This window comes from Bombyx mandarina, chromosome 06, assembly GCF_030267445.1.
Source record: "Bombyx mandarina strain Sakado chromosome 06, ASM3026744v2".
Taxonomy (NCBI): domain Eukaryota; kingdom Metazoa; phylum Arthropoda; class Insecta; order Lepidoptera; family Bombycidae; genus Bombyx; species Bombyx mandarina.
This window is the reverse complement of record NC_143213.1, coordinates 518,989-532,701: the sequence shown is the minus strand read 5'-3', so window position 1 is coordinate 532,701 and position 13,713 is coordinate 518,989. Positions and strand designations below refer to the sequence as shown.

General features: G+C 44.7%; 1 protein-coding gene across 1 annotated transcript in view; it reads right to left on the bottom strand.

The window, feature by feature from the left end:
* Mekk1 (mitogen-activated protein kinase kinase kinase 4) overlaps nt 1-13,713 on the bottom strand; it is a 40,773-nt gene that overhangs the window by 3,637 nt on the left and 23,423 nt on the right. Inside the window, exons 20-30 of the mRNA XM_089728243.1 lie at nt 12,938-13,036; nt 10,466-10,619; nt 9,784-9,942; nt 9,007-9,162; nt 7,255-7,440; nt 6,705-6,919; nt 5,120-5,201; nt 4,619-4,729; nt 3,826-3,937; nt 3,104-3,288; nt 2,846-3,013 (exon numbers count right to left, since the gene is read on the bottom strand). Coding sequence (XP_089584369.1) covers nt 2,846-3,013; nt 3,104-3,288; nt 3,826-3,937; nt 4,619-4,729; nt 5,120-5,201; nt 6,705-6,919; nt 7,255-7,440; nt 9,007-9,162; nt 9,784-9,942; nt 10,466-10,619; nt 12,938-13,036 — 1,627 coding nt within the window. The remainder of the gene's footprint in view (nt 1-2,845; nt 3,014-3,103; nt 3,289-3,825; nt 3,938-4,618; nt 4,730-5,119; nt 5,202-6,704; nt 6,920-7,254; nt 7,441-9,006; nt 9,163-9,783; nt 9,943-10,465; nt 10,620-12,937; nt 13,037-13,713) is intronic.

The following is a 13,713-nucleotide window of genomic DNA, read 5'->3' as shown; positions in this document are numbered from 1 at the left end:
TGTTAATTGTCCGAATTACTGAATTGTACAATACGACCGATGTGTCTTGGCGAGTCCGATCTTCGCGCAGAAGGCTGCGCACGAACGTTTTTTAGGAACCAAATGGTGGCATGAGCGACGTGCGCGGGGCTCAGGTCTAGGCTAGGGATTGACTCTATATAAACACAATCGTCCCTTTATTTAATCAAATATCGCTAATCGATTTTTATCGATTTAGAATTTATTGATTTTTGTTTTTACGAGATACTGAACGAAATAGATTTACAAACATATTGAATGTTGTCGTTAGTAAACGAGATTTCGATTTTAATAATAAAAAAAAAAACGAATAATACTTTATTTTCTTGATTGAAAGACATGATTTAGTGAAATATCAGTTATTTACAAGGGCGGCACTGAAAATTTCGGGAATTAACGAAGTGACACAACATTACTATTTAAAAATGTATTTATTGCTTTTCGAAGTATTCTCCGCGAAATTTGACACATTTTTCCATATGATGGAACCAATCATTGAAGCAACCATTCCATTCGGAAGTTGGGGTCTCCAAAATGGCCGTTCTGTAGGCGTCCACAGCTTCTTCAGGTGATGAAAATCTCTGTCCACGCAATTTATTCTTTATTTTAGGGAAAGTATAGAAATCATTAGGGCTTAGGTCGGGGCTGTACGGCGGATGGTCTAGTAATTCTATGTTTTCTTGCTCTAAAAACTCTTTTGTTCTGTGCGCGGTGTGAGAACTCGCATTGTCGTGATGGAGGATGATGCGGCGGTTGCAGTTCTCTTTACGGAGTTCAGAAACGACCTGTGGCAAACAAATGCTAGCATACCATTCTGCATTAACCGTTCTTTGTCCCTCAAGAGGAATAGTCGTAATATGGCCGGTTTTGGAGACAATCGTGGCCACCATTTTTTTTGCAACACTCCGTGAACGAACAATTTTCGTTGGCTTTAACTCATTTTCGAACACCCAAACTCGTGACTGGTTTTTTGTTTCGGGTTCGTACGCGTATATCCAGGATTCGTCACCTGATACAATGTTGTATACAGCATTTGAGGATCCTGCGTGGAATCTTTCGAGAGTTCTGACGCACCAAGTAACGCGAGCCGCTTTTTGCTCTTCACAGAGCGAATTCGGTATCCATCGGGAAAACAACTTTTTTACACCTAATTGTTCATGCAAGATTATTTGTATTTGACTCATGCCAATGTCTAAAGTTGCCTGAATTTCGGTATGTCACATGTCGATCTTCCTCAATCAGCTTACGCACAGCATCAACGTTTTCTTGGGTGACTGCAGTTTTTGGACGACCTTGACGGGGATCATCACTGAGCTTGACACGTCCACGTTGAAACTCAGCAAACCAGCGATAAATTGTGGTTTTGGATGGGGCTTCATCACCAAATGCAGAAATCATTCGGTCAACACACTGTTTTTGTGTTAAACCACTTCGAAAGTCATAATAAGTCATCGCTCTTGAATTTTCTCGAGTCAATTCCATTTTCTCAACGACTAAACAAGTTTGACAAAACCTCGTGACAAGACCGAGAATCTTTTTTTAAATAAATAAAAGGTATTCGATTTTTAAAACCAAGGAGTTTTCAATTAAAAAGATTTTAATATGACAGGAACAGTGGAAATATTCCATTCCTGATACTATTAGTGCAGCCTAGTATAAACAACTACTACAATAAGGACTGTTTGTGAATATTTTAAGCCTCCTATAAATATATCTTTTTATTTAAATTTCAATCAATTTGAAAAAAAAAAATCGATTAAACAACATCCTCAAACACGCATATTGGACATCCCTTTTTCTTGACATTGTATAAATTCGTGCATATTCGGTAATTCTCGGCACGCGGTAATGTGTCTCACTCACACGTTAGCATTAGTGTCGTGTTCGTGTCGCTATCTCTGTCTTGAGTACGGGCGGCTACGAAACTTTTTATTGATTTGTTATTATTATACTGTTTTTGTTTAGTTTTTAATTTGTTTTAGTATTAAGTGTCCCTTGGCATTTATATTATTCGTCAACAAAGATGTCACCAAAGCATAATAGTGTTTTAAATCGCCAGGCGGGAAAAATAATTTTTGATCTAATGCAGTTTTTTTAAAAAAGAAAAAGAAGAAGGCGTAAAATATTTTGACAGTTTTTTAAGAGTTGCTAACGCAGCTGGTGTATCGCAACGCACAGTACAGCGGATCGCAACTGAAGGCAGTGTTCGGGCTTACTTTCGAATTAATTTAATTACGTTATTTTTAGTTTTCAGTCTTAATTTATTTTTTTATTATTTCTCTTTAATTTATTACGTTATTTTTATAGCTTTCTGTTTCATAGTGTTTTGATATTCATTTTATTTGTACTTGGACTCTGTATATGGAAGTTTTAATTTTGATTTAAAAAAAATGAATGTCAATAACACTTTTTTTTACGAGTGTACATGCGCGAAAGTTGACCTGCGGCTATATTCAGACTCGCCAAATTACGTCGGTCGTATTGTACAGGATCGCGTTTAGTAGTATAATAAAGTTTTTTTTTATTGCTTAGGTAGGTGGACGAGCTCACAGCCCACCTGGTATTAAGTGGTTACTGGAGCCCACAGACATCTACAACGTAAATGCGCCACCCACCTTGAGATATAAGTTCTAAGGTCTCAAGTATTAGTTACAACGGCTACCCCACCCTTCAAACCGAAACGTATTACTGCTTCACGGCAGAAATGTGCAGGGTGGTGGTACCTACCCGTGCGGACTCACAAGAGGTCCTACTACCAGTAATTTTAAAACATGGCCCTATCATCCGGACAACGGTACAAAGGTTTGGGTGTGTGGTGTGCGCGCACCCGGTGCAGCTCGCAGCCGTAGTAGCGCACGAGGTGCGGGTGCGCCACGCCCTCCAGCACGCGCAGCTCGTTGGCGGCGCGCTGCAGCCCGCGCCGGTCGCCCGCGCCCACGCTCAGCTCCTTCATGGCCAGCAGCTGCCCGCTCTCCGTGTTCACCACCGTGTACACCTGCGCACCACACTCCGTCACTCTACCGCACTCTACCGCACTCTACCGCACTCTACCGCACTCCACGTGCTCTCGTGCGGACCACAGTACCTTGCCGAACGAGCCGGCGCCGATCTTGAGGCCGCGCTGCCACTTGAACGTGAGCTGCCTCAGCTTGGGCTCGTAGCTGGTGACGGCGGCCTCCAGCACCCTGCCCACGCTCTTGGACTCGCGCAGTCTCTGCTCCCTCGCGAACTCCACTCGAGATATCGCTTCGGTTACTCTTCTGCTGTGTACTGGAACAAACTATTCAGTTTTTTAAAGGTAAACAAATATATGACGGCGCCGGGGATGGCTGAGCGGCAGTTCCGTCATCATTCGTATTCGGTTGAAGTCATCTTTATTGCAATAAAAGTCAATAAAATCTGTTGAATAATAATTATTGAAACTCTAAACAAATAATTTTCACAATGTTGCTTTTGTTTTTTTTAACTTAAATTTCTCTTCTCTGTTCACTTTTTGCATGTTTATATGTGATTTTGATTGTGGTTAAATAAATAAATAAAAGGGTAAACCGACAGTTTCGTTTCAACTGACCGACTGACGGACTGACTGACTGATACTGACTGACAGACTGAGACGACTCTGTCCACGTATTTTATATTCGCCATTAGTATTATATATACGCCATTTTATACTCTGGCGTTACGGCGTCTACCCTACATTTTTGTGATATTTATCAAAACAACATTTTATCATTTAATCAAAACAATGTCTTAATATTAGTGAAGTCGTTACCCACGACATATATGTTCGTGTCTGAGCGTACTCACGCGTGTTCTCTGCGCCCGGGAAGCTCAGCAGCGGCTCCGGCTCGCTGGGCGGGGAGGGCGGGGAGGGCGGGGAGGGCACGTCCTTGTGCAGCGACGCGTTGGACAGTGGACTCTACGCCCACATGTATAGACAAGGTTCACTCTTAACCCTGATGCTTGTATTAATTATAAAATATGTCGCAATGCATAATGTTTATTGCAGCATATAACATAAACAGAAAAAGGGGGACTTTTTGGTGTTTTTAATTCAGTGCTATTAACTTTTTACCATTTATGAAAGTGCACCAGTGCAGTTTTTTTTTCCTTACTTATTCGCTGGTAGCCTAAGGGGCTATTTCAGCTACGCGCGGACGACTAGGTGAGCTCATAAGCTCAACCTAAGAGAATTTGCTAACACTGGCCCTAGCAAGAGCCGTGCTTCGCAGAATCTACCACCGGATCGGAAACGCGACCCACTGAGAAGATCCCGCGAGAAACTAAGCGGGCTGATGTTTAAGTTAGGTTGCACGTCGAACTCTTTGCCGAACTCGACGAGTACGGTTACCGGGATTCCTAAACTTGCTCCTAGCGTTAGAGCTTAAGGCGTCTAATGCAAGAGTTATTCGATCTGATGGATCCGTAAGGACGTGTCTAGGGCGTCGACGGTGACTGGCTCCTGCGTGATCAGAATTCAGGGAATCCCTTCGTACAAACTCCCCAAATTAGATACAATGTACAAAATATTAGTAACGTGTAATTTTGGATCTTGAAGTGACCAGATTAGTTGTTGGGAGGGGGTAGTGAGGGTGCGTACGTGCAGGCGGGCGCGGGGGCGCGGCGAGGCGAGGGGCGCGGGGTCGGGCGTGCGCGCGCTGCGGGACCCGATCACGTGCGAGATGCAGCTGTCCATGCGCTGCTTCAGCTCCTGCGCGACACAGAACGGGCCTGATGTAGTGTCCCTGTGGCCCAAGGGGGAGTCTCCCACCATTCATCGTGTAATAACAATCCAACCCTCGTGAAAACTGAGTAGTAGGACCTCTTGTGAGTCCGCACGGGTAGGTACCACCGCTCATTTCTGCTGTGAAGCAGTAATGCGTTTCGGTTTGAATGATGGGGCAGTCGTTGTACTCTCCTAGTCGTTGTACTGTACAACTCTGGTCTCAAACTGAGCGACATTTACATTTTTGATGCTAATGGGCTCCGGTAACTACATAGCAGGTGAGTAGTGAGCTGGTTCACCCATCTAGTAAGATAAAAACATGCGAATGCTTACGGCTAGATATCAAAGCAGAATTAAATGTTTTTTGACAATAACCTCAAATTCTTCATCAGTCAAATATTGAGTGTTGCAAGGATCACAGGCTAACATCAGAAACTCGAGCCCTTGACTCGCCCATCTGTGGAAAGGAGACTCCAATTACTACGAGAATCCGACACGGTAGCAGTCCGGTCGACTCACTGAGGAGAATCAACAGCCCTGGCTACCTCCAGCTGCTACCGACTTGCGCGTCGCCAGCCCGCACTAGGACCCCATTACAATGAATACCGCAACGGTGTCTACGTCTCTATGTCCACGATACCAAATTTGTTGTGATAGCTCACGGAGCTGCACAATCCCGTGCGACCCCCCCGTTCCCCCTGCAGCGCCCCCAGCACTCATACAAACGGTCTTTATGTCCACGGTACCAAGTTTGTTGTGATAGCTCACGGAGCTGCACAATCCCGTGCGACCCCCCCGTTCCCCCTGCAGCTCCCCCAGCACTCATACAAACGGTCTCTATGTCCACGGTACCAAGTTTGTTGTGATAGCTCACGGAGCTGCACAATCCCGTGCGACCCCCCCGTTCCCCCTGCATCTCCCCCCAGCACTCATACAAACGGTATCTATGTCCACGGTACCAAGTTTGTTGTGATAGCTCACGGAGCTGCACAATCCCGTGCGACCCCCCCGTTCCCCCTGCAGCTCCCCCCAGCACTCATACAAACGGTATCTATGTCCACGGTACCAAGTTTGTTGTGATAGCTCACGGAGCTGCACAATCCCGTGCGACCCCCCCGTTTCCCCTGCAGCTCCCCCAGCACTCATACAAACGGTCTCTATGTCCACGGTACCAAGTTTGTTGTGATAGCTCACGGAGCTGCACAATCCCGTGCGACCCCCCCGTTCCCCCTGCAGCTCCCCCCAGCACTCATACAAACGGTATCTATGTCCACGGTACCAAGTTTGTTGTGATAGCTCACGGAGCTGCACAATCCCGTGCGACCCCCCCGTTCCTCCTGCAGCTCCCCCCAGCACTCATACAAACGGTATCTATGTCCACGGTACCAAGTTTGTTGTGATAGCTCACGGAGCTGCACAATCCCGTGCGACCCCCCCGTTCCTCCTGCAGCTCCCCCCAGCACTCATACAAACGGTATCTATGTCCACGGTACCAAGTTTGTTGTGATAGCTCACGGAGCTGCACAATCCCGTGCGACCCCCCCGTTCCTCCTGCAGCTCCCCCCAGCACTCATACAAACGCGGCTACACAACGGTGCTTTGATCAGTTCAGTTGTTGGTGTCGGCGGCGCAGGATCACACTTGGCTCAGACGTGAAGTCATCAACAGTGTATTTTTTTTTTATTGCTTTGGTGGGTGGACGAGCTCACAGCCCAGCTGGTGTTAAGTGGTTACTGGAGCCCATAGACATCTACAACGTAAATACGCCACCCACCTTGAGACATAAGTTCTAAGGTCTCAAGTATAGTTACAACGCCTGCCCCACCCTTCAAACCGAAACGCATTACTGCTTCACGGCAGAAATATGCAGGGTGGTGGTACCTACCCGTGCGGACTCACAAGAGGTCCTACTACCAGTATTGTTTATTTAGTTGGAAACGACAATGAGGAGTTCGAATACCTAGGTCTGGTGCCTCTGCCGCGGTCGCAGCGCTCCAGCACGAACTGCATCCAGCAGGTCGCGAACTGTATGACGGCGCGCGCCACCCGCCCCGCCCACCTCCGCTCCACCTCCTCCCCTTCGACGACCGCCTCTCCTCCTCCTCCCTCCGCAGCCTCCACCGGAGGATCTGACGCTCGCTCACCGGATAGTAGTAGTTCGATGCTCGTTTGAGTCTATTAATAATTAGTTGATGCTAAATTATTCTAAAACTCTTAAAGTGTTGGATATATTGTTTGCAAAATATTTATTAACTAGTGACCCGCTTTAGCTTCGCTTCGGAAACTGTAATTTATTATTGATTTCTGCACTATTTAATGGATGTTATTATACATATAAACTTTCCTCTTCAATCATTCTATCTATTAAAAAAACCGCATCAAAATCCGTTGCATAGTTTTAAAGATTTAAGCATACATAGGGATATAGGGACAGAGAAAGCGACTTTGTTTTATACTATGTAGTGATTGTTACTCAGTGAATACCTAATGTGGCAGCTTCAATGAACTACCTGATTCTCCCCGAACTGGTTGTCAAAGAGTCTGTCATCAAAAACGCTGGCTTCTCCGTCCTCCAAGACGCTGTCGGTCCTGAGCACCCTCCTCCGGTACCGGGAGGGCGCGCCGCCCACCGACCGGCGGGGGGGCAACGATAGCCGCGTCGAGTCATTCGCGAAGCGGTGCAACTCCTTGTGGATCTGTGGCGTTTATAATCTATGTATATACTCAATATTCGACTGAACAAGGACTTTTTGGCGGGAACGCGAGGAGTAAAGTTGTGTGATTTGTTTTATTTTGTCTATTTAGTGTTTCTTCAGGTTTAAATGTGTAATAACGATGGTTTATTACCTATTTAATATCTGTGAACGTGCACATATGTGCGAAAATAAAATAAAGCCGCTGAACGTAACATCTCGGGATCCTACAAAAAGTCCACTGAAAAAGTCTCAGTAAATGACCACAATTTTACTGAGATTATATTCATCCCATTTCATTTCATTTCACTCCATGTTATCATTTTTCACAAAAATAAGAATGTAAATTAAAATAAGACATGACCTAAAGGTTTTAGTTACCAGGTCATAAAATCCCTTAAAAAAAACGACTAAACAAAATATTCCCACTACAGTGAAATATCCAATTTGGTACGCACGTAATTTGTAACAACTTTCCCCTCTGAAACGAAAACAATGAAAAGAGCCAAAACCAACAAAATTGCAGTCCCATTTCGCAGCGCAAGACCGAATTACTGCAACCGAAAACTACTTTAAGCTTTCGTACGCATCGAACGGACATCAGCAAACGCGATGTCGTCCGTGGGGACGTACAATTGTATGACCGGATCCACTTTAAGAACTGATCTCTTACCTACTGTCCGGTCGGCGACATTATTGTCTTGCAAACTTTAATATGGATAAAAACACATTTGAAGCAAGCACACACATAGAAACCGTAAAGCTCAAACATAGACAGGGAAAACGACCAAAGACAGACAAAAAGGACTTACCTATTACCCTAAAACCAAAATGGTTGGCTTCGATCAAGAATTCCCAAATTTATTCTAAATGTGGTCTATATCGCTTTTGGGGGTCGACGAGGTTTTAAAAATAGACCCCTAGTGATTAAATTAAACACAAGTTCTTATTTGAAACATTCGAGACACGGTATAAGTTGTGTTACGTGTACCTGCTTGTTAGAAGATTGACTAATATTGTAGTAGGAATTATTATTGTTGTACTTTTACTTATATTTATCGGATTTATTATATAAATTGTCGATGAGAATATAATGTCAAGTGTCACTTAACCAATCACAAAGTTTTTAATTTGATAAGTTTTTTTTATGATTGAAAGTTTACTAGTGGCCCGGAGGCCTTTCTAGTTTCACCTGGTGAATAGTACTTTGTATAAATAGGCCCGGTCTGGGCGTAGCTGCAATAGCCTCTTAGACTACCAGTAAATAGGTAGGGAAAACAAATCAATAGGAAAAAAAATAGATTTTTAAAAGTAATTTGAGGCTTAGTTTAATTTGGAAGAGTGGTCTCTCGCCCAAAACAGTATAGGGATTCCTGGTTAAGATCATATGGAATTTGTCGGAGAAAACTATTAAATAGCCAATCACGCATCTTGAATGAAGCGAAAACCACACCCCACAGAGAACACAACTCACAGATTATATTGAAACTTTGCCCTGACACCAACAGCAAGCACACGACACTAAGGGTTGGCGCGCCCGGTGGAGGCGGACCGGTGTGGGCAGTTTACCATACGGTCGAAGTCGTGCACTAGGATGGTGTCGGGGCGGCGCAGGCGTGCGGGCGGGCGGGGCGGGGGGCGCGGCTGCAGGGACGAGGGGCGGGGTCGTCGCTCGGCGCGCACCACCGGCGCCGCGCAAGCAAATTTGTATAGCTCTTTGTGGAACTGTTGATCGACATTCACTGTCAATGCGGCGGCCGGGGGGCGCGGGCCCCACAGCCGCCGGGGTGCGGGGGGTCGGCACTCAACACGCTCGGCTGCGTGCGGAGCTGACGGTTGTTTTGGTCGGAACCGTAATATCGATCACATGTAATTAAATTAACATTCATGCTCACACGTGTACGTACTAATGGCAGTTAATACATTATTCTCTTCACCATTGTTACTTTATTTCATTTTACGTCACGGCCTAAGATCGGACGCTGTTTTCTTCTTTAATTTTCTTTATATCTACACGATGGGTATGTAGAAATTTACGCAGTATTATATTTAAATATCTTAGAAGGAATTGTATTAAAATGTTAAATAATTAGTTCTCATTATTGATATAATGTGAGTCGACACGGCCACGCCACTGTCGACTTTATTCACTTGCCATTAGGTACAAAGTTCAATGTTCGCGCAGACCTCCTTGAAGTTCGCAGCTAATTGCAATATAGAGTGTGATTTTATAACATATATTTTTGCGGGAGTTAGTATTTATTTTCTCGATTGGCAACAAAGGAGTTTACAGCCGAATGCGGGGGGCGTTAGGTGTGTCGGTGCGAGTAACGTAGGGGCGCTCACTTCGAATCCTAATTTGAATATCTGCAGCAGGAGCTCCCTGATCCTGGCCACCACGTTCTCGTGCATCTCCTTGGTGAGGTCGTCCGGTGTCGTCTTGCTCTGCTCCAGTATGTACTCGACGTTTTTCACTATGAAGTCTCGTATTTTCATGAGGCTCTCCTGTGGAGTTAAAAGCAGAGTTGGAGAATGAGGTCACTTGTCGTCGATCTGTATGGTGTAACTTTATCTTTTCCAGATTTTTTGTAAATTAAACAATTGTCTAGAAGGGATCCGCTTTTAGCGATAAAGCCACTTATTGACCGCATAATGTCCTACTGAAATTATAACACCTAATGATCTCTCAACACAAGTAGTCCGCGACATCTGTTAACGTCTTAACCTAAACTAATCTATCCTAAGAAGGAAGGAGCCTGGAGATCAGTAATACAGATCTTTGACCTAGTATAGACTTTAGCTCTTTCAAAGGTCTATAAAATAAATTATAAGGTTAATTTCTATTTGTACGACGTTGTCGTGGAGTATTGAAGGAGAAAACATGTGCTGATCCCAGGTGACTGGGAGAAGGGCAGGAGAATTATGATTATTTTACAAATGTATCTGTATGTTGACTGTTTTAAAAAAAAAATTTAATAGTGTTTTGGTGTGCAATAAAATATGTTCTCCCTCCCCCCCACACACTCACGAAGATGAGGGCGCGCTGCGGCATGTAGGCGGGCGGCGGCGCGCGCTGCAGCCGGGCGCTGAGCGCACGCGCCCACTGCGCCGCCTGCAGCGTGCGCTCCCGCTCGCACGTATACATGCTCTGCGCGAGCCGGCACACGGCGTACACCGCGTGTCTGGAACAACCAGACACATTCTAACTGGTAAGAGACTTTTTGGCGGGAACGCGAGGAGTGAAGTTGTGTAATTTGTTTTATTTTTGTCTTTTTAGTGATTCTTCAGGTTTAAATCTGTAATAACGGTGGTTTATTAAGTATTTAATTTCTGTGAAAGTGCACAAATGTGGGAAAATGAAACAAAGCCGCTGGACGTAACTTCTCGGGATCCTCCAAAAAGTCCACTGAAAAAATCTCAGTAAATGACCACCATTTTACTGAGATTATATTTCATCCCATATCATCTCATCTCATTTCATTTAATTTCATCCCAGTTGATTAACGTCTCAAATTAATTATGTTCATTTCATTTCATTTCATACTATCATTTTTCATAAAAATAAGAATATAAATTAAATAAGACATGGCTTAAAGGTCTTAGTTACCAGGTCATAAAATCCTTTAAAAACCTAACTGGTAATAACGACACTGAGATCTTTCCATAAATAAGGGAGATGCGGGCGCTTTCATTTAGTTGTGATAAGAAATCAGCATTATAGGTCTACCAGAATCTGATGGCACTAAAAAGGGAAAAAAATTGCGATTTTCATATAGCAACAAAAAAAATGATCTGTCAAAACTGAAATTTCGACGAATTGTTTTTGGTTTGGCTTCAATTTTACTTAAAAAGTGGTGAAAATGTCGAAGAAACCTCTTCGATCGCAAGCAAGAAATATTATTGTCAATGTTTATCAAAGAATACTCGATGAACAAGGTGCAGAACAAACACAATCATCGATATTGATCCATGTGCAAGCGTTGACTGGTTAGTAGGAATGACACGTCTTGATACTTAGGTTTATTGCATTTTCGTGTGTATTATGTATACTTAACTTTGGTTTATTTCAGGTGTTTCTAATAAACATTTTTACAAACTACCATAAGGCGAATTGTTGCTGAAGGCAGATCTAACAGAGGTGTATTTTACTAAAATCAAATACACTTTTTACCGGGCGTACTCGCCCGGTAAAAAGAGGAAAGGTGGCAAAAATACTGCGCCTTCCTCGTCTTCCTCTTCCGATGAAGACTTTTTTATGGATGTGCAGTATTTGGAACAATTTTCAAGTTCTGATAGCTTATAATTAATTAATAAATTCATGAACAGAGTAATTGGAGTTTTCATCTAAATTTCGAACCCCACATTCGCCAAAGTAAGATTTTCAAAAATTATCCTTGATCATCAAAATTATCCTTGATCATTGCCACTATAAGAAAAAAGTATCAAAACGTTTTACTCCAATTTCCCCAATATTGTTAGCGTCAATTTCTTTTTTCCCTTTTTGCCATCAGATTCTGGTAGACCTATATCTCTTCTCAATCAAGCAACTGTTCACAATATGTATTTTTAATATAGATTAAAATCGAATAAAAGTGTAAAATGGAAACCAGTTTGGAAACACTTTTTATCAGCAGAGAATTCATCACAGATTCCTATTTGACAAATATTGTTCGAAACCAATCTGTGGGTTTTTGAGTTTTTACCACGGCAACACTGGTCGCGATTTGACATATCTGTCAAATCGTGGCAGATGTCACTTCTTCTCGGATGAAATATATATACGCGTGCCGTTCTTGCTACGGTTTTCGTCATACCATATTTTGCTAAACAACTTCCTCACCCTGAAGCCTCCTATCCTAAGTGATACGACATAATTCGACGCGGTCATCGGTTCTGGTGAGTGATAAGCCAATACTTTATTAAGACAATATATACGGCATCGCGGATCGCGACATCGACGACGACGGGCCCCTTGTGCTGGTTTCCGGAGCCCTAGACTGCCACGAGGGGGCTGGGTTCGGATCGAACAAATATAATACTTTTTTTTTTTTTTTATTGCTTATATGGGTGGACGAGCTCACAGCCCACCTGGTGTTAAGTGGTTACTGGAGCCCATAGACATCTACAACGTAAATGCACCACCCACCTTGAGATATAAGTTGTAAGGTCTCAGTATAGTTACAACGGCTGCCCCACCCTTCAAACCGAAACGCATTACTGCTTCACGGCAGAAATAGGCGGGGTGGTGGTACCTACCCGCGCGGACTCACAACAGGTCCTACCACCAGTAATTACGCAAATTATAACACTTTTATTACACAATGTCGTCATTATCTGAGAGAAATCTTAAGGGCGAAAGCGGGATTGATTAGTATGATAAAACTATAACCAATGAGCTGCTCGCCCGAACCGTCAATGGTTTTACCTGTTATATGGAATTACCTGTTTACACAGTGTTACAGTAACTGAGATAGTGTTAGGGTTATTAAAAAAGATGTACCTGTTAGTTTCGATGTCAGCATGCGCGGACTGAATTAGCTGTTGAAAGTTATCTTCGAAGCTTTTCAACAGCCTATTCAACTGGTTGCAAGCTATTTCACTGAAAAAAAAAAAAACTTTTATTTATTTTGTGCCGTGATCGCTAACGACTTGAAGGATCTCGATGCGTCATTCTGAGGGAAGGCAGCAAAGGGCCATATACATTCGCTAATTAAGTGACGATATATTTCGCAGGCGTGTTGTACTGAAGCTGAAAATAGGATGGCGTATCAGCAGCTTACCAGCGACATCAGTGTGGGGGGGAGGGGAGGGGAGGAGGCAGTAGGACAGTACTAACGAGAAGGCGAGCGGCGCCAGCTGCGAGGCGCAGTGGATGCGGCGGGCGAGCCGCGCCGTGTACTCCCACTCGGCCTGCAGCCCCGCGCGTGGGGAGGGGAGGGGCGGGGCGGGGCGGACAGTAGGACAGTACTAACGAGAAGGCGAGCGGCGCCAGCTGCGAGGCGCAGTGGATGCGGCGGGCGAGCCGCGCCGTGTACTCCCACTCGGCCTGCAGCCCCGCGCGTGGGGAGGGGAGGGGCGGGGCGGGGCGGACAGTAGGACAGTACTAACGAGAAGGCGAGCGGCGCCAGCTGCGAGGCGCAGTGGATGCGGCGGGCGAGCCGCGCCGTGTACTCCCACTCGGCCTGCAGCCCCGCGCGTGGGGAGGGGAGGGGCGGGGCGGGGCGGACAGTAGGACAGTACTAACGAGAAGGCGAGCGGCGCCAGCTGCGAGGCGCA